The following is a 20,703-nucleotide window of genomic DNA, read 5'->3' on the forward strand; positions in this document are numbered from 1 at the left end:
TCCTCTGTCTTTTCCTCCCCTGAATGCAGGCGCGACCAGGGGGTATCTGGCGACCAGGTGTCCATCATGGTGGATGGAGTCCAGGTTGCGCTACCGTCATATGAGGAAGCTGTGTATGGCAGTTCCGGTCACTGTGTGCCACCTGCTGACCCCAGGGTACAGATTGTGCTGTCCGAAGGATCTGGGCCCGGTGGAAGGAACGGGCCAAGGGAGCAGCAATTGCAGGACCAGGGGGCCTGTTCCTCTGCAGGTGGAGAGGAGGAGGCCCCAGGCCAGTCTGGACTGTGTGAAGCCTGGGGCTCTCAGGGCTCAGAGACTGTGATGGTGCATCAGGCAACCACCTCTTCCTGGGTGGCCGGCTCAGGGAATAGCCGAGTGGCATACAAAGAAGCCCCAGATTCAGAGAACAGTGACATACAAAGCCTTTTATCCCTCACATCGGAGGACTACACAGATGGTAGGTGGTCTGCACCGATCATGAATTATGAGCTGCTCGGGGACCTTGCTGGGAGTGAGGAGGACTGTGAGCCTTCCTAATAATTGGGTCCTGAGGGGCAAAGGAAAATAATACCTCGTGGATTAGCTTACAAAATAAGGTCTTACCCTCCACTCCCGGTGGGGCCTTGGGCTCTCCTGAATAGGAGGCTTTTTTATTTATTACTATTTTTTGAATAGGAGACTTTTGACTGTTGTCTGAATCTTGATAGTTTGGAGTTTGTGGTCAAAGAACTATGTGTGGTCAAAGGGCTGTGCTAAATCAAAAGGAGGACAGCTGGTTGGAGGCAGGAGTGGGGCCTGTTCTTATGTTATAATTCTTATGTTCCTGAAAGGATTGGAGTGACAAGGAGGTATGGGGTCATATTACAGAGAAAACTAGATCTGGTCTCTCTTCCAGGTATTCAGCACTTTCATTTTAAACAGGAGTATGCCACTCTTGTGCTAGTCAGTTTTCTTGCACTGTCTCAGTTAAACCTCACAGTGATTGTGAGAAGTTGGTATTATTACCATCCATACTTTACAGATGAGGAAACTGAGGCCAGAATGTATGTCACTTGCCCATTGGTAAGTGGCTGAGCTGGGATTTGAAGTTGGATGGATCTGGCTCTGAGCCTGTGTTGATAACCCCACAGTGCCATGCTGCCTCTCGGGTGACTTCCAGTTCTCTGTGGCAAGCCAGCTGTAGAAGGAAATTGCCACTTCCTGACCTGTCTGCCTTTTCTGGACCCTGGAGAATTAAATATTGGGATTGACTCAGTCACTTTAAACAATATCTTTACATGAAACCCCAGCGTGGTCCAAGATGCAGGTTAGACCTATGTGTTTCCCTTTGGACAATGAGACTTCTGCCCTTACCAGGCTCCTCCAAAAGCCAGCGAGGAAACAGTATGTACCCTGGGAGCCCTGGGCAAAGTTAATGTCTGAGGCTTAGAGTAAATGAAAGCAAAGAAGTTGGAAATTCTTGAATGCACATCACATTTAGGAGTTTTCCTGAAGTCAACAGCGTGCCTTCTTTTTTCTTGGTAGGATATAGAGCTAGGAAGGGGTCATTACACAGTTGACCCAGGTCTAAAGGTGGAAGCTAGTGACCCTAGGGATAGCCAGCTATACATATTATGTGTCTGCACAAACTGACACATGTCCCAAATGCACTTCTTGACCCTTACCTCTCCTAAGGAGCCTTGATGGTGCCTGCTCTTCTCCCTTCTTCTCCTTGCTCCCTTGCTTTGTTCCATTTATTGAACAAGCATTTTTGAGAACCCATCGTTCCTGGTGCTAGTTAGGTTTCTGTGGTGATGGAAAGTTAATTTGAAACCTGCTGTCTGCCTGCATGGATTGTCAGTCATTTGGGAAGATCAGGCCTGCATTTGAGGAATAATGGAACCCAGAGTTGTAAGGTCCATGTCAGAATGAAGGGCACAGAGATGATACGCAGTTTATCAGGCTCATTGCAGGCTGACTAAGCTGTCTGGGCATGACAGCACTGTAGGAATCAGGACCTTGAGGCGTTGGTATAAGCCAGTGGAGTAAAAGGAGACCAAGACCCAGAGAGGGGGAATGAGTTACTCAGTATCACATAGCTGGTGGGTGGCCTTGAGGAGGTGGGACCTAAGTGGGGCTCAGTAAGCAGCCTCTTAGGGTGAGATTAAGGATAGAAAGAGAAGCAACTAGACCAGCAGACTCAAGGCAGAGAGGAGGTTCAAGGTAGTGGGACCGGAGGGGTTCAAATACTGGACTGAACATTCAGATATATCACACAGGTAGAGGGAGAGATGAGCAAGGAAGGCCTGAAGAAGGGGAAGGGGGTTTATTAGACTCCTTAGAAGGTATGAGTGATGCTTTTTAAATAAATAAATAAATAAATACGAGCAAACGCGAGTGGGGGTGGAGGGAGAGCAACAAAGAGGGAAAGAAGCAGACCCCGTTGAGCACAGAGTGCCACTCGGGGCTCAGTCTCAGGACCCTGAGATCATGACCTGAGCTGAAATCAAGAGTCAGATGCTTAACAGACAGAGCCCACCAGGCGGGAGTGAAGCATTTTGTTTCTTCAGACCAGGGCCTGCATGGGGACCATGAAGTAGGATCACATGTGCTGCCAAGAACCCCAGTTAGGTAACCCCTGTGCTGCTTTCTTTTCTTCTCTTCCTGCAGATATCCCACTGTTGAAAGAAGCATGAGTGCTGCCATGGGCCTCTCCTCTCTGCGACGGTCCTCTCTGCCCTTCTTCCCTCTCCCTGTGGGTTTGAGCACCCTGTACTCCAGCCACCCTACCCAGATACCTGAGCTACCACCTGTGTATCTGTGTATCTCTGGATCTCTGAGGACCTCCAGGTCCACCTTGCTGGAAACTCAAGGAAGAGTCTCATCATCTGCCTGCTGGACAGCTGGAGGAGTTGGCATTTTGCCTAGCCTGGCCTTCCCATCTGTGTCGGGGACATATTTGAATGTGCTGGACTGAACCCTTCCTTTCCTTGAGCCCTCGGGGTCCCCTGCAGCCAGCTCTTTGGCGGCAGACCCCACCAGCCCACGCGGGCCCAAGAGCCGCTGTGTTTACTTGTGCCTTCCCCTCCAACCCATCCAATTTCCCTGTCATGCAGGCTTGTTGCTGTCCTACAAGCCTTTGTGGCTGCACTGCTGCCCTCTGCCATACAGGGGGCTGGGCCTGGGGCACGGGCTGGCTTGTTACCTTTGAGGGCTGGCGTTGCTGCCCTTAGCAGGAGCAGATCCAAAGGTGGCTCTCGTTAGGGCAAGAATGTGGGTCCCCGGGCCTTCCCTTGGTTGACACCAGTGGCACATTTCTTTGGCTGAGGTTGGAGGGTGTGGAACATCATGCCAAAGCTATCCCAGCACCCAGCTGTCCATCTCAGAGGGGCTGGCTCCTGCCCTTTTGAGTTTCCAAGAAGCTCTGAAAAGTTCCTGAGGGAGGGAGGGAAGGTGGCTGATAAGGATTGTCTTCCTGAGATGCAAGTTCTCCCTTCTACTTCCAGCATTGGCCTTCTTGGCCTTGGTTTCTTCTGTTTCACTGGAGTGTAAGGGGAAGCAGCCTGCCGCCTCCTAGGCTTGATCCTTGGCAGCCTCCGCTTCCTTGCTGCCCACAGGGGCCTGAGGTGAATCATCGCTGGGATGGGAGAGTTGCTGAGGTGCCACAGAATGCCCTTGTGGCCACTGGCATTTGGGGCAGGTTGCCCCGTTCTGGGTTCGTGGTGACGAAAGGGAGCCTGAGAGGCACAGACCGAATCCCCAGGCAGCTGCAGGCGGCTCCAGTCCCGGTCCTGAGGGTCCTCGTCACCACAGTCATGTGCCTTAGTAACTGTGCCCAGGAAGCGTGCTGCTGCTTGCTGCACCGCTGCTTTTCCTCCTTGTGTTTTCCCCTGCCACCCTTCCACACGTCACAACTGACAGATGACTCCCTGGTCTTCCCCGGCGCCTGGGGGAGGGGCTGACAGTCCTCTACACCCCACCTTGCTGGTCTGCAGCGGGCCAAGGCTTGCCTAGCAGCCTGGCTCTGAGGCCCTGGTGTTGAAGGGGGTGGGGTCCATGCTCCCAGATGCTTTTGCTGACAGGCTTTCGCTGTGCCACCTGTGAATGCTGACCAGCACGGGGGTGCAGAGCTCAGCCAGGCTCCTGCCATCCTCAAAAGACGTGGCATTAAGGAATGCTTATTTCTGTTTTGTTTTTGAAGCCCTGGGGCTGGAAGTCTTGGAGCTGACCCTGCCGGCACTTCTGCTCCTGCCTGAGCCACTCTGCTTGGGGTGGTGAATACAATAAAGAACCCAGTATATTTTCAGTACCTGACCTAACAGGGTAGCTCCAGGCTTGGATGGCCGTAAAGATTAGGGAAATGGCCTCCTCTCAGCCTCCTGCGTCACTCTCACACGCACTTTACTACCCGCTCGTTCCCAGTCTCTCGGCACCACTATAGTCTTCCTTCGCTCAGGGTAAGGGCAGTGCCTGCTGGGCCTACGAGCACCCCCACATCTCTCTCCTTCCCCACCCAGGAGCCCTTGCATGCTGTGTGTAAAGCCCTAGCCATTGTGGTCCTATATGGAACAGGTTGGTGAAGGTGCTAGAACACACAAGCCTCTGAAGGACCTGCAAAAAACCAGGGGGCCCGTCCTGGGCCTCTGAAGAGGCCGTTTTCAGAGACATATCTGCCAGCAGTTGCTGGTACTGGGCCCACCTGGAGGGTGGGGTCCCCGTGGACCCTAGTCGCCTCATCACGCACAGGCTCTCCTTTACCCACAGGGATGCCCTTGTCTTCCTCCAGAAAAGAAAGCAGGGACAAATGGTAGAGGGATCCAGAGTCTCACTGTTGGGCCTGCAACCTGAATAATGATCTAAGATATATTTTAAAATGGAAGATCTTACCCTTTTTTATATCATTACTCTGGGTTAGCCCCCCTAAGAGATTGCGCTATTTGTTTTGGGTTTATTCAGCCACAGAGGTGACCAGCTTAGCCCTTGAAAAAAAATGAAAAGCCTTTCTTCTGAAGCTTTCTTCCATCTCACCCACCATTAACACCATCCTGGGGATCACAAGCCCAGACTTGCCTACCTGGTAGGAAAGGGAGTCTGGATAAATGGGAACCTAGTGCATACACACCCCCTCACACCCTCTCCCCTTCCCTGCATCACTGGCTTTGCTGAGGCCCCCCTCCCATGTCCCGGAAGCCGCTGGGCCTGTGGTGGGAGGAGTCCAGGCCTCCCATTTACCTTGCACTTCTCTAGAGCAGTTTCTTAGCCAGGTGCTGCTATTTCTAGGGTTTCTGGGATTTGTCCCTTTCAGGGGATTAGGGACTCCACAGCTGCCTCGTGGTGGAACCTGGCTGAGAGGGGCCGTGGCAGGATGTCTGGCAGGAGGCTGCTGAAGGAACCTGGAGCAGGTGGAAAAAACTGCCCAGGGCCTGGCCTTCCAGGGCTCACCTCTAGGGGAGTCCAGCAGAGGGCTTGTGCAGGAGAATGGCCCACACCAAAGGACTACAAGTGTCTTTTTGCACACATGAGCTGACCCAGCGCAGGTTTTATATCTGGTGACTTGCAGTCACGTGCCAGCGACTTTCAAGGGCCAGTATGTGGTGAAAATCACTTAAGATTTCCGTCCCTTTCAATGCCTTAGTTTAGTAAATAGGCTTTCTCTTTTGCCATTTCTGGATTTTGTGTGCTTTGTTCCCGTTTCACTGGTGTGAACTGTGAAATGGACTGAGTCCTAGCCACTTTGCAAATTCTTTTGGCTTTACAAGGCATTTCAATGTGCATTCTACTAACACTCCATTTGCAAACAGAACTTAAGCTAATGTCTTATTCAGGCCTTCCTGCCTTCCTGCTTTCCTTCCTTCTCCCCCTCCCCCTCCTCTCCCCTCTTCCCCCAGCTGTCAAGTTCTGTGGAGAAGCCTGATGGCAAGACAGACAAAGGTAGATTTTTCCTGCTTCTTTAGTGCTGGCACAGGGATCCACAGGCACTTGTCCTCTCCCTTCCCAGTCCTGCCTGAGGTCTCAAACCACCTGCTTGCCACACAACAATGTCTCTTCCATTTGCAGGGAACATCGTCACATAGAAGATGGGATATGCTGCAAACACTTCTACATCCTTGCCTTTCTTTCCTCTTAAAAAGAATAAAGGACCCAGAAGGGAAGAGGTACACAGGCTTTATAGCTTAATTCCAGATGTGCTTGCTGAGGATGGTGACGCTGGGGGCTTCTTTCGGGGGGGCCCTGCTGGGGCCTCTGGCTCTCAGCCGAGGGCCAGTCATTACTGGTGCCCAGGAAGGGTCTGAAAGAGATTTTGCTTGGCAGAAGCATGGGCTGAGTGGTAGAGTTAGTAGCTGATTCCCTGGACAGAGAAAGGCAGCAGGCTCAGCTTTGCTGGGAAGCAGCTCCTCTTAATCTCCAGTTGAAAACCTAGTAGAATTTTGAATGAAAACCCCAAGGTTGAGCCCTCTGTCTGGCAGCAGAGCTAACTGGAGGGCAAGTAGGGGGCCAAGCACTCAGATTGCCAAGCAGGAGGAGAAACGGATGAGGGTTGCAAGGCAGCCCACCACACCCTGCCCTGGCTTCTTATTACACCACTATGGAATCCTTTGCAGAATGGTACTCGTATATAATGGTTTCAAACGACACATGCATCATTGACTCTGTGCAGGATGTCACTCAATCAGTTTGGGTTTGCTTTATTTTATTTTATATATATATTTTTTGGTATCCTGTACATTGCAGTGGGTGTGAAGATAGTATTTTAATATTTGTACAAAGTTTAATTTAATTTTAATTGTTCTATGTATATAACTGCATTTCTAAATAATAATTAAAAAAAGGTTCTTATGAAGGCAGTTGTGAGAAATGTGATCATTCCAGAAAGTTTTTGCAGAAACCACAGATCCAAAAGAGCACATGTGGTAGGAGCTCATGATGGGATACGCACCAATTCTGGGGAGAGGGTACCTAGCAAAAGGAGATGACAGGAGGTGTACGGTTCAGGGAAGAGAGACCATGGACCTTGGTTGATATATATTATGTGTCTTTCTAGGCATTCTCAGTGTGCCAGCCACCAGGCTGCGCTGGGACTCAGCAGTGAGCAAGACCGTGGGTTTGCAGCCTGTGTGGAATTTCTGTGCTGGGAAGGCAGATAGTTCCAACAGCGTGTGGTGATGATCAGGGAAGCTACCCTGGGGGACAGTCAGGAAACATTTTAGATGGAATGGCAAGTAAGCTGAGATAGGGAGGGCCCCAACAGCCAGGCTAAGGGGTGGGCCACTACACGTGTGTGGATTCCGCAGCTGCAGAAAGTGGTGCAGTGGAAGGAGAAAGGAGGAGGGGGTAACAGGGCTGGCCCATCCAGGCCCTCCAGGTGAGGAGGAGGGACGTTTGAATTCATCTTACAGGCTGCCGAGAAAGTGCTTGGACCGCATTAAGTGACAATCATTTAGTGAGCTCCACTTTTCTGGGGGGAAGCTCTCCTCATCTCTTAAGAACTTTCAGGGGGATAAAACATACTGTGCCTGGAGACCTTGTGAGAAGTTGTCTGCCTTGGGATGACGGCAGTGTGAGCAGCTAGCAATCCCTTCTCTGAGATGGGAAGACAGTAGGCCCAGTCTGGGGAGGGAGAGTGATGAAGATCTCAGGACCAGGGAACAGAGCACACAGAGGTGGAGAGGTCATGGCCGGGTAGGAGAGGCTGACCGTGCTTGAGGAGCTACAGCAGGTGGTAAAGGTGCAAGAAGATGGCAGATGGGCAAGTTTGGGATAAATATATCAGGCCCCTCTTGAAGTTGCTCTGGGGGTAATGGTCAGGGTGTGTTTCTGTAATACTTAGGGTCAGGAGGGAAAACGTTTTAGGAATATCTGTGCCAAGTCTCCACCTTAGTAGCCTCAGTTCTCAGTAGGGTCCAAACATCACTGCCATTAGTTGCAAGGAGGTGGAGGAGGGAAGAGCATTTCATTAACTTTTTTTTTTTTTTAAGATTTTATTTATTCATGAGACACACAGAAAGGCAGAGACACAGGCAGAGGGAGAAGCAGACTCCTCGAAGGAAAGCCTGTTGCAGGACTCCGGGATCACGCCCCGAGCTCAACCTTTGAGCCACCCAGGCGTACCCCACTAACTTTTTAAAATAGTGGTGGTAATAGCTGATACAAGCACTCATTCCATACCAGGCAGCCTTCTACGCATTCCTCGTGTGTAAACCCAGGGAGCCACATAGCTCTAGAAGGCAGGTGCCATGATCCCTCAGAACTCCAATACCACATACAATGAAATTGAGCCACAAAGAAGTGGATTGTCCCACCTTGCCAGAGGTGGGACCAAGATTGAATTCGAACCCAGGTGGTTCTGTTGAAGTGATCCCCTCCCTGTCCTGGTCCCACCCCAACAGACACTGCCTGCTTCCCAAGGCCCTTATCGCCATCCTTCTGCCTTTCAGCCTGTCCCAAACAGTGGAAAAACAAATTTCATGGCAGGGAAATGACACACAACACACCAACACACCGTTCACACTGTTTCACTAGGGTAAGAGACAACTTGCATCTCAAAGAATGGGAAGTGCCCTGCATAGTGTGGGGGAGGAGGCATTTCAGCTATGCAGACCACGATAAGAAATAAGTTCACAAAGCAGCAGTAGTTGCTTCTACACACACACACACACACACACACACGCACACACTACTTATATATATTATATATCCTTTGTATATATCTAAAGGAAAGACTGCTTATTTCTGTGACAGGTAAGTCTTCTTTGTCACTGGAAACCAGCAGAAGCATGTCCCATCAGGTAAGGAATGCTGGGGAAGGGAGCCTTGTCAGCATGGGGTCAACCCTGGGGTTGTTACCTTTCTCTTGAAGACAGATGAGGGGAAGACAAAGGAACCTTGCCTACCAAACGTGCAGGGCTGCTAGGGCAAAGGCTGGCTTTGAAATGCTTGCCTCCGGTGGCGGTGGCGGTGGCAAAGGGTGGATGGGAGGAGAGGAAAGGAATTCCCTGCCCTGTAGCTGAACCCCTACCTCCCAGATTGGAAAGTGGAGACCCCTAGACAACAGCAGAAGTAGTCATCTCTGAGGTTGGTCTTTCTCAGACCACTTAAAAATATTTTTAAATACTCTTAACACATACTCATTTCAGAAAACTTAGGAAACTCAAATCTTCCATAATGCCACCTCCTACTGGAATGTTCTTTTTTCTTTTTTGCCTAAATATAGTCTCCTCTTTAGAAAGATCACTTATAAATAGTATTTTGGCTTTTTAAACTTTACAATCTATTACAATCTCATAAAACATGGACCTACCTCATGGTTGCATAGTTGTTAATCTGAACCTTTAGATTGCCAGCTTTTTTGTAATTCTTATAACCAAGGGTTTGATAGCATTTTAAATTATTTCCTTGGGATGAATTATTGGAAATGGAATGCTAGATCAAAAGAAACACATATTTTAGTGACTTTTACTATATCTCAAATCACCTACCAAGAAAGTTATTCCAAATCATACTCTCATTGCCAGTGTGTTTTCCCACAGCCCCACCAGCATGGGAAATTATCTTTTTTTAAGATTTTATTTATTTATTTGACAGCATAAGCAGGGGGAGTGGCAGGCAGAGGGAGAGGGAGAAGCAGACACCCTGCCCGTTGAGAAGGCTCAATCCCAGGAGCCTGGGATCATGACCTGAGCCTGAGGCAGATGTTTACGCAAACTAAGCCACCCAGTAGCTCTCAAAATTACCATTTTTAAAAAAAATATGCCAGTTGAAAGGAAATGGTATTGTTTTGATTCACACTTGTGTCATTATTCTTAAAGTTGAATTTTGCAAGTACGCATAGTCTACTCTTTATAACAAGACATATTGAAAATTGTGCAAGTTTGATGTACAAGATGTCCATATTTGAGATGAAAAGTCAAAACTGTGATTTCCCCTTTACATTAAATAATGCATGATAGATACATAGATATTTCACTAGCTCCCTGGTCTTAGAGGAACATCTTAGGGCTTAGGGACTGCCCCATCGCATGCCAAGAGGTGAACAGCTATTTGGCATTTCAGATTTCCTATGATGCCCCCAGAAAAGAAAATTTCACAACATAGGAATGTCCTGAGCAGTCCATCTGGGGCAGCTTGAGCTATTCCTGAGCCTGGGGTAGTAGATCATTCTCAACTTGGCAGGGCACTGCAGAGTGTTTGGCAAGTATGGACTTCCCCATACACATCTTTCCTGGAGGAGCAAGTAACCCAGCCTCCAGCAAAGGCAGCCTGTTTGCAGGTTAAGCCTGTGGGCCAGGACTGAACATCTGGGGTAATTTAGGGAGTGTGAAGGAAGAGCTATGACTCAACACAAGCATGAGGACTGCTGTGATTTCTGGAGTGCTCCTGAAGCCCTTGAGCATCTGGGTTCCAAAGACTTATAGGGACTTTTGATGCCTTTTTCTATGGGACGGAAGGCCATCCCCATTCCTGCTCCAAGCATTTATTTGTTCATTCATTTTGTTCATTCATTCAATATACTTTTTTTTTTTAAGATCTAGACCTACTTTATACAAAGCTTGATACTGCATTTGAGGGGTGCAACGGTGAATAAGACTCAATCTTTGTCCTCAAATAGTGTGCAGACTAATAGGGAGAAAGAGATTAAACAGCTACCTAAAAGTTAAGTCAGAACTTTTTTTTTTTTTTTTTTAAGATTGTATTCATTTATTCATGAAAGACACAGAGGCAGAGACATTGGCAGAGGGAGAAACAGGCTCCATGCAGGGAGCCCGATGCGGGACTCAATCCCAGGACCCTGGGATAACTACCTGAGCCAAAGGCAGACACTCAACCACTGAGCTACCCAGATGCCCCTTAAGGCCAAACTTAAAGAAAAATATCTAACAGCACCAGCACAGTGTCTGAGTAGTGAAGAGGGAGCAAGAGTTCATTTCTTAGGGGATGAGTGAAGATTCCCCAGAGAAAGTGCCATTTATTTTACATCATAAAGAATGAATTGTGTTTCAATACCATAGATAGGAAAGTAAGTGAAAAAGGAGCCGTGGAGTGGGAATTGTGAAGACTTTTTAGGTCATAGAAACCTATAGGAGAAAAGTGCCAGTATATACAAATTTGAATCATCCAAAATTGCCAGTTTTACAGGTTAATAAAAAAAAAAAAAGGTCAGATATGGGCAATTTCAACCTAATACATAGTTGTTTTAAGAGCTACCAAAATAGGAAATACCATTCTTCCACTTTAACTAAACCTAATTTTAATTACAAGAAAGAAATTTCAGCAGACCCATACTCAAGTGCCTGTCCCATAAAAACAGAACTCGAAGCATAGAGGACTTTCTGGTCGCAATCCACCAGCTCCTGGCCCCTGCCAGCAGAGGGCATCTTCAGAAATCACAGGACCCATTCAAGTCTCCAGCGCAGGGCCACTTCACTTGCTCTTTGGGATGAACAACTGGAGGGAGACCTGCTGCTTGTAAACAAGTTTCTACCAGCAACATCCAGGTAGCAATTCCAAAGTTAAGAGGTGTTTTGGGGTTTTTTGGGTTTGGGGTTTTTTCCCCCTTTAAAAATTTTTTTCTTTAAGGCAGAGATTGAAGGACAGTAGTTGCATCCAACTACCACACTCATGTCAAGTATTTTCTATTTGTCATTAGAGACATTCAAAAGTGATCAAGCTATCATAATAAAAGTAATACATGTTAAAACATCAGAAACAACATTTCGACCTATGATACTGGCAAAAGAAAAAGTTTAAAAATATCAAGTGGGAGTGTAAATTGTACATCTCTCCTTGCAGGGCAATTTGGCAACAACCATGAAGTTACAGTGTAGTTCCTGATCCCTCCTTTTGCTGAACAAGTCTGTTCTAAAGCCATTCAGTGCCGCAGAGTTACAATATCAGAAAGGGAAAAAAAAAAAATAACCAATCCTCAGGGTCAGATTGGAATTGTAGGTATTGGTGTGCACTCCTGATTTTTAAACTAAACAGATGCAGAAATAATACAGACATGTTCACATGTACACACACCCACAGATATTCCCTAGCTCTACCCAGACAGCTTGGGAACAGTGGCCCCCCAAAAGCAGTGAGCACACCTAGAGTTCAGATCTTGGTTTTTCAATACTATCTTCCACTAAAAGGAACCAGGAGTCCTTGGAGAAATGGCTGGTTCCAGAGCTGAGGCAGGAAGACCACACAATGCAGCATTTTATTGTAGTGGAGAGCAAGAAAGTGCTCAGAGAATAATGAGTGTATGCCCCAAACACCCACCCCCACCTCTGCACCTTGAAGTTTCGGGAGCAACTTTAGCATCCAAGTAAATAGCAAAAATAATGAATTTTAATAAAACAAGAGACCAGGAGTCCATATAGATAAACGGAAGTCTGGTAGACATTCCTTTAATCAAATGGGACAAATCAAAATCATGCACTGTGTTGATGGGATGCAATGAGAGAAGCCAGCATCATTTCCATGATGTTCCCGCTGAAATGCAATGTAAATCCAAAGATGAATAAAATGAGACAACCCAAACTGAATGATACAAAAGAAATAGCCTGTAATCTTTAAAATGTCAAGGTCATGAAAGTCAAGGAAAGATTGAGGAATTGTCCCAGAAGGACACCAAAGAGACTTGAATTAAAAGAAATGCAAAGCAGGACTCTAAATTGGGTAAAATATATTATTGGAACTATTGGCAAAATTTCAATGGGGTGTGAAGATTGGATGGTACTAAGGCACCCCCGTTTATTTCTTAATTTGTTGCTTGGATTGTGGTTATGTAAGAGATGTCCTTGTTTGCAGGAAATACCTGTTAAAGTCTTTGGAGATTGGACAACATACTCCAGATGGTTCAGGAAACTAAATTTGTGACTCTTTCTTTTTTTTTTTTTTTTTTTTAAGATTTTATTTATTTATTCATGAGAGACACACACAGAGAGAGAGGCAGAGACATAGGCAGAGGGAGAAGCAGGCTCCATGCAGGAAGCCCCATGTGGAACTCCATCCCCAGACTCCAGGATCACGCCCTGGGCCAAAGGTGACACTCAACTGCTGAACCACCCAGGTGTCCCTGTGACTGTTCCTAAATAAAATTATTTACTTTTAAAAAAGATTACAGGGGCGCCTGGGTGGCTCAGTCAGTTAAGCATCTGCCTTCAGCTCCGGTCATGATCCCAGGGTCCTGGGATGGAGCACCGAGTTGTTGGGTTTCCTGCTCAGCAGAGAGTCTGCTTCTCCCTCCCCATCTGTCTCTTCCCCGGGCTTGTGTGCTCTCTGGATCACTCTCCCTCTCTCAAATAAATAAAATCTTAAAAAAAATTTTTTTTAATAAAAATGTTATAATACATCCTTTGACCTAGAAATTCTATTTTCAGGAATTTTTTCTACAGATATCCTTGCTCATTTATCAAATATCTTACGCGTACAGGCTATTCATTCCAAGTGTCCAATAAAGCCAGAATTAGAAAAGAACCTAAATAATCACCAATATGGGATTAAACACATATGATACATCCAAACACAAAATAGATACAGAAAAGAGAATAAAATAGCTCTGGACCAATCTACACAATACATTGTTGTATGGAAAAAGCTAAGTGCAGAACAAGTGCATGAATGCTATCATTTGTTTACAAAAAGGAGATACAGCTTTTTTCACAATGGGCTTGCCGCCAGAACACAGGTGTCATGAAAACCACTGCTAAACCTAAACCAAAATGGGAAAGGAAATGACTCACATCAACAGCATCATCATTGGACATGTAGATTTGGGCAAATCTACCACTATTGGTCATCTGATCTACAAATGTGGTGGGATCAACAAAAGAACTATTAAAAAGTATGACAAAGAGCCTGCTGGGATGGGAAAGGGCTCTTTCAAGTCTGCCTGGGTTTTGGATAAGCCAAAAGCTGAATGTGAATGTATCACTATTGATATCTCCCTGTGGAAATTCGAGAACAGCAAGTATTATATGACCATCATTGATGCCCCAGAACACAGAGACTTTATCAAAAACATGATTACAGGCACATCTCAGACTGACTAGGATGGCCTGATTGTCACTGCTGGTGTTGGTGAATTTGAAGCAAGAAGGGGCAGATCCATGAGCATGCCCTTCTGGCTTACACACCTGGTGTAAAACAACTAATTGTTGGTGTTAACAAAATGGATTCTACTGAGCCACCCTCCAGCCAGAAGAGATACAAGGAAATCGTTAAGGAAGTCAGCAGCTACTTTACAAAAATTGGCTATGACCCCAACACAGTAGCATTTGTGCCAATTTCTGGTTGGAATGGTGACAACATGCTGGAGCTAAGTGCCAACATGCCTTGGTTCAAGGGATGGAAGGTCACCCGTAAAGATGGGAATGCCAGGGGGGTGGGGGTGAATGGGTGACGGGCACTGAGGGGGGCACTTGACGGGATGAGCACTGGGTGTTATTCTATATGTTGGCAAATTGAACACCAATAAAAAATAAATTTATTATTTAAAAAAAAAGATGGGAATGCCAGTGGAACCACACTGTTTGAAGCTCTGGATTCCATTCTGCCACTAACTCGTCCACCTGATAAGCCCTTGCGTCTGCCTCTCCAGGATGTCTACAAAATTGGTGGTATTGATACTGTCCCTGTGGGCCGAGTGGAGACTGGTGTTCTTAAACCTGGCATGATAGTCACCTTTGCTCCAGTCAATGTTATAATTGAAGTAAAGTCTGTTGAAATGCACCATGAAGCTTTGAGTGAGGCTCTTTCTGGGGACAATGTGGACTTCGATGTCAAGAATATATTTGTCAAAGATGTTCGTTGTGGCAATTGGCTGATGACAGCAAAAATGACCCACCAATGGAAGCAGCTGGCTTCACAGCTCAGGTGATTATCCTGAACCATCCAGGCTGAACCAGTGCTGGATATGCACCTGTGCTGGATTGTCACACAGCTCACATTGCTTGCAAGTTTGCTGAGCTGAAAGAGAAGATAGATTGTCGTTCTGGAAAAAAGCTGGAAGATGGCTCTGAGTTCTTGAAATCTGGTGATGCTGCCACTGTTGATATGGTTCCTGGCAAGCCTCAGGGTGTGGAGAGCTTCTCTGACTATCCTCCTCTGAGCCGTTTTGCTGTTCGTGACATGAGACAGATGGTTGCTGTGGGTGTCATCAAAGCAGTGGACGAGAAGGCACCTGGAGCTGACAAGGTCACCAAGTCTGCCTGGAAAGCTCAGAAGGCTAAATGAATATTGTCCCCAATACCTGCCATCCCAGTCTTAATTGGTGATGGAAGAATGGTCTCAGAACTGTTTGTGTCAATTGGCCATTTAAGTTTAACAGTAAAAGATTGGTTAATGATAACAAGGCATTGTAAAGCCTTCAGAAGGAAAGGAGAATGTTTTGTGGACCATTTGGTTTTGTGTGTGAGTGTGGCAGTTTTAAGTTATTAGTTTTTAAAATCAATACTTTTTAATGGAAACAACTTGACCAAAAATCTGTCACAGAATTTTGAGACCTATTGAACAAAAGTTTAATGACAGAAAAAAAGAGAAAGAGATAGAAATGTGTCCAAGTGCATGTTTTTCTATCCTACAGAGGATCGCCCCTGATACAGGCAGCATTCAGTGCCTCTGTGAAGGGAGAGTCGCTCTGGAGGAAGAGTCATCTTTTATACCTTTTGTAATTTTGAATTTTGAAGCAAGCGAATATATTACCTGTTTGATAAATTATTTCTAAAAAAGCAAAATAAGCAAAATGTGTGTTACCTAGCATCAGAAGGGACATTCACAAGAAAATTTGCAAATTTATCTGATCTTTTCTCTTGTTCCAAATTAGTAATCTGCCTTCTGGAAAGGAACGCATAGCTAGCTCCTTCAGTGCCATGTTTAAGAACAATAAACAGTACACATTGCCTGTTATTTCCATCTTCCTTTCCTGAGAAAAATAATTTCTTGGGATCTTTGGTGTTTCAAATTGGATTGTCTTCCCCCTAAAATGCATATGTTGAAACCCTATTTGGAGGTAATGTTTTAAAAGAGGTAATTAAGTTAAAGTCATTAGGGTGGGCCTTAATCCAAAATAACTGATGTCCTTGTAAGAATAGGGAATTGGGGCACAGACACATGCAGAGGAAAGATGATGTGAAGACACAGGGACAAGATGGCCACCCACGAGCTTAGGAGACAGGCTTGGAACACATCTTCCCTTGCGGCCCTCAGATGGAAGAGTCCCTGCTGGCATCCTGATCTGGGACTTTGGGCCCCCAGAACTGTGAAAAATACATTTTTGTGGGTTAAGCCGCCTGGTCTGTGGTTGTTACAGCAGCCCTAGAAACCTAGTCCATCCAGTCTCAAATGGGTGTCTGACCAGGGCTCTCCCCGACAACGGTGACCTTCCTAGGCAAGGGACAGGAGTCCAGTGTGCAGGGAGCCAGTGAGGGAAGCAGCTAGGGAGTAATGCCAGCGCCCAGCTGGACCAGGACTTTGAATGCTGTACTGGGGATGTGCTTCCACAGAGCTTTGGAAGGATTTGAAGACCGAATGATGTGCTTTGAACATAATACATTAGAAGAGAACTTGGTGGCCAGTGGGTTGGAGTGAGAGCCAAGCAGGAGACCACTGTAGGCATCCTGATGAGAGAGGGGAAGGAGCAGGCCTTGGATGATTCAAAGCACAGGCGGCCTTGAGTCATTTTGGAAGAAATGGGAAAACTGCTCACATGTTTGGGGAGATCATTCAGGTCAAGAGATCTGAACTCTGTGGCTGGCTGTATGAAGAGGAAGAAGAGAAACAGACAAAAGGGTCAAAAAGACTGTACATCTCTATGGTGAGGAGAAGAAAAGAGGGAAACAGAAATGAAGGAAAGCTTTGATTGGAAAAAGCATGCCAGGGCTAGTGCAGAAGGTCAAAGAGTGTGGGACTGAGGGCCCAGGACCCAGGGAAGGGGCTCACCCTTGTTTGGGTGGGGAGCGGGGGGGGGCAAAGCCAGGGAATTGCTTCTGGGGTGAAAATAGAAGTGGCTGGTCCCCAAAGGAAGTTGTAGAAGGAGCAAAGGACAGCCTGCCTGTGAGGGCAGAGCCAGGCAAGCAGTGACCCGGCTCCCCCTCCCCCTCCCCCCCAGAGCAACTTAAACACTGAGGCTGCAGAAGGCAAATCGAGAGTGGCAGGACAGTGTGCAGAGTGAGGATTGGGTTTCTTGGGGACACAACAGCCATAGCTCTACCGGCTCTGATTTGCTGGCCTGGTTCTTATATTCCTGGGATGGGGAGTCGCAGTATTTTCAGAAACACAAACACTCACATGCTAATGGGCCTGCTCTGACACATCAGTAATCAACAAATGTGCCTTGAGCACCTACTATGTGCCAAATTCCATGCTGGGCGCCAGGAATACAGAGGGGCACAAGAGCCCCATGGTCCCTGACTGTGAGGACTGGTCTGATCAGCTGGGTCAGGACGAGCTTCCTTGAGGAAGTGATGGTTGACATGCAAAAAGGCACAGGGTAACCCATAGCTGGGCAAGGAGGGTTCCATGTGAAAGGTCCCACATGCCAGGGGCTCTGAAGTAGGCAGAGAAGAGTGGGGTGAGACCATGCTGCACGGGTGGGCAACCCTCCTAGGCCATGATAAAGACCTTGTACATCGCCTAAGAGCCCTGAAGCCACCGAAGGAGCGTAGCAGGGAACTGACATAATCTGTGTCTCCAAAAGGTTCTTCTTACTCTGTTGCAAATGCACGGAGGACGGTGGGAGCAGGTGAGTGAGCACTGAGCCCCCGAGAACTCCCTCAGCTCGTGGGAGGCTATCTATCCAGTAGATAGCACCTGGTGGGGCCTGAGACCCTGTATTTCTGACAAGTTCCCAGGTGGTACCCAGGCTGCTGGTCCACAGACCACACTGAGCAGCAACTGGCTTGTCCAGGTGAGCAGCGTGGTGGCCTGGACCAGAGGGTGGCAGGAGAATTGGACAAATCTCAGATGTCCTCTGGAGGCAGGCTCTTCAGTATTTGGCAATGGATAGGACACGGGGAGGGGAAAGAGAGAGGAAGGTCTCAAAAATGGCTCTCAGATTCTGGGTTCTCCGAGACGGAAAGACTGGAGAAGGAGCTGATGGGTCTGATGGACGGTAGCCCTCGGAGATGTCAAGCTGGGAGGTGAAAACAGATTCCGGGCAGCTGGAATGCATGGCCTCCCTGTCTTCCCTCCACAGCCCCGATCTGCTAAGGTAGCTGCCCTCACACCCAGGACACTCAGGACACCCAGGCCCGCTCGCCCCAAGTCACGATTGCACGTCCTGTGCTCACGGGCAGGGCAGGGCCTGCGCTTGCTCCCAGCGCTGGGCACCCCCAGCTCAGGTGGCAGAGGGACCCCGCCCCGGCCAGGCCCCTCAAACTCCCACTCCGGGAAGGGAAGTCGGGGTTGGCAGGGCAGTTTGCAGGGGAGAGGATCCGGAGCAAAAGCCACTTTCTCTGGATAGATCTTGAAGGGGTTGGGCGCCGTGGCCCCGTCTAGATCCGCACGGAGCCCGGGTGGCCCCAGCGGGCGAGCGCCGGTGGCTCAGTCCGCTGGCGCCATCTAGTGTGGGCGGGGAGGGTGTCCTCGGCGGGTCGGAGACCCGAGGCCCAGGCGCGCCTGGGGTGCGGGGAGCAGGGCTGGAAGAGGGAGCCCCGCCTGCAGCTGGGGCGGGGGGGATGGGGGAGCTTCAGCCTCCTAGGGCAGCAGGGGGCAAGGTGGCTCAGGGGGTTACGAATCCATTTCCTAGGGCTGCCGCAGCAGGTTTTCGCAGCTGGGTGGCCTACAGCAACAGAGATTTCTTCTCTCTGGGTTTGGGAGGCTAGAAGTTCAAAATCAAGGTGTCAGCAGGGCCATTCTTCCTCTGACGGCTCCAGAGGGGAACCTTTCGTTGCCTCCTCCTACTTCTGGTGGCTGCCAGCAATCCTTGCCCTTTGCTGGGGGCTAGAGCACTCCAACCCCTGCCCCCCATCTTCCAGGTCTCCCCTGTACGCTTGTGATTACACCTCCCTCGCATATGAGGACACCAGGATGCGGGTTAAAATCTACCCAACCTAGCATGACCTCATCCTTAACCTGATGACATCTGCAAAGACCCTATTTCCAAATAAGGGCACACTCACAGGTACTAGGACTAGAGAGGATCATTTGGGGGACACATGTCAACCCAGAAGGGACTTCTCTCATCCAACAGCTGTTCCCTGAGCATCTGCCAAGTGCCCACCTGTGCTGGGAGCTGGGGTGCTGAAGCTGACCAGCAGACCTGCTTCTCCTATGAGGTTTTCTCACGTGGTTCTCTGACGACCTCCTCGCTGATCTGCAGCCTCCCGCAGCCTGCAGGTGTCCCCTGCGCCTCGGCACCCAGAGAGTGGCAGTATTTCCTTGAGGTAGGAAAGGAGGACGAAGAAGGGCAAGAGACAGGGAAGAAGGGCTGCAGGGATGATGAGGAGGGGGTGATGCAGGGGAAAGGGGTGCAGAGTAACTGGCTAGAGCTTGGCTGAGCACCTGATGATGAGGCTGGGTCTTGAAGCAATAGGAGTTTGCCAGGTGGGAAAGAGATAAGCAAGCGTAGGGGGCCCTCTAGGTCGAGCTGGAAGTGTGAGCCTTGGGTTCGACCAGTGACAAGGCCTGTGATGTTGGGGAGCACAGGGGAGTCTGGTGTGGTTGGAAATGAGGGCATAGCCTGGAAGACTGCGGCTCTATGAGGAAGGGTTTTGAGGACCATTCTCATGGCTTTAGATATTATCGTGTAGGTGGAGAGGCACATTGGAGGTTTTTTGGGGGAGTTGAGTTTATTTATTTATTTTTTAAAAGATTTTATTTATTCATGAGAGACACAGAGAGAGAGAGAGAGAGAGAGAGAGAGAGAGAGAGGCAGAGACACAGGCAGAGGGAGGAGCAGGCTCCCTGCATAGAGCCGGACGTGGGACTCCATCCTGGGTCTCCAGGATCACACCCTGAGCTGATGGCGGCGCTAAACCGCTGAGCCACCCGGCTGCCCGAGTTTATTTTTTTTTTAAAGATTCATTTATTTATGTTTAGAGAGAATGGGGAAGTGGGGAGGAACAGGGAGAGAAGGAAAGAGAATCTTCAGCAGACTCTCCTTGGAGTCCCGAGCCCCTTGAGAAGCTTGATCTCACAGCCCTGAGATCATGACCTGAGCGAAAACAGGAGTCGGATGCTTACCCGACTGTGCCACCCAGGCAACCCCTTCTAAAGTTTTTAGTAATTAATTAATTAAGTAATTAATTAATTTAAATAATCTCTATACCCAACGTGGGGCTTGAACTCAGGACCTTGCGGCCAAGAGTCACCTGCTCCACCAACAGAGCCAGCCAGGTGTCCCCCCACCTTGATGTTTTAAACTCTGCTGTAGGTGTTATAATTACCAGGAATGGAGACTGTGCAGCAGGCAGAGAGGTGACAAAGGGGTCCAGAAGGTCTCCTAGATGAAAATTGAAATACAGAATTGCTGCCACTTCTTGGCAGCACTTAATCCAGAATAAAACCATGTTGCCGAGGCACCTGGGTGTCTCAGTGGATGAACATCTGCCTTTGGCTCAGGGCGTGACCCCAGGGCCCTGGAATCGAGTCCTGTGTTGGGCTCCCTGCGGGGACCCTGCTTCTCCCTCTGCCGTGTCTGCCTCTGTGTGTGTGTGTGTCTCATGAATAAATAAATAAAATCTTTGCAAAATAAACAAATAAATAAATAATAAAACCATGTTGCTTTGACACTTACCCAAA

At 48.2% G+C, this 20,703-nt stretch overlaps 1 protein-coding gene and 1 pseudogene across 4 annotated transcripts in view; both read left to right on the forward strand.

Moving 5' to 3' along the window:
* Positions 1 to 6,820, forward strand: part of SUSD6 (sushi domain containing 6) — a 97,883-nt gene extending 91,063 nt beyond the window's left edge. For all 4 annotated transcript variants that reach the window (XM_025444180.3, XM_025444182.3, XM_025444181.3 and 1 more), the window contains 2 exons: positions 30 to 457; positions 2,650 to 6,820. In XM_025444180.3, the coding sequence (XP_025299965.1) occupies positions 30 to 457; positions 2,650 to 2,675 (454 nt within the window). In that variant the 3' untranslated portion in view covers positions 2,676 to 6,820. The remainder of the gene's footprint in view (positions 1 to 29; positions 458 to 2,649) is intronic.
* A 152-nt stretch (positions 6,821 to 6,972) lies between these two features.
* LOC125755589 (elongation factor 1-alpha 1-like) lies at positions 6,973 to 15,870 on the forward strand (annotated as a pseudogene).
* The last annotated feature ends 4,833 nt before the right edge of the window (positions 15,871 to 20,703 follow it).

This window comes from Canis lupus, chromosome 8 (assembly GCF_003254725.2).
Source record: "Canis lupus dingo isolate Sandy chromosome 8, ASM325472v2, whole genome shotgun sequence".
NCBI classification, from domain to species: domain Eukaryota; kingdom Metazoa; phylum Chordata; class Mammalia; order Carnivora; family Canidae; genus Canis; species Canis lupus.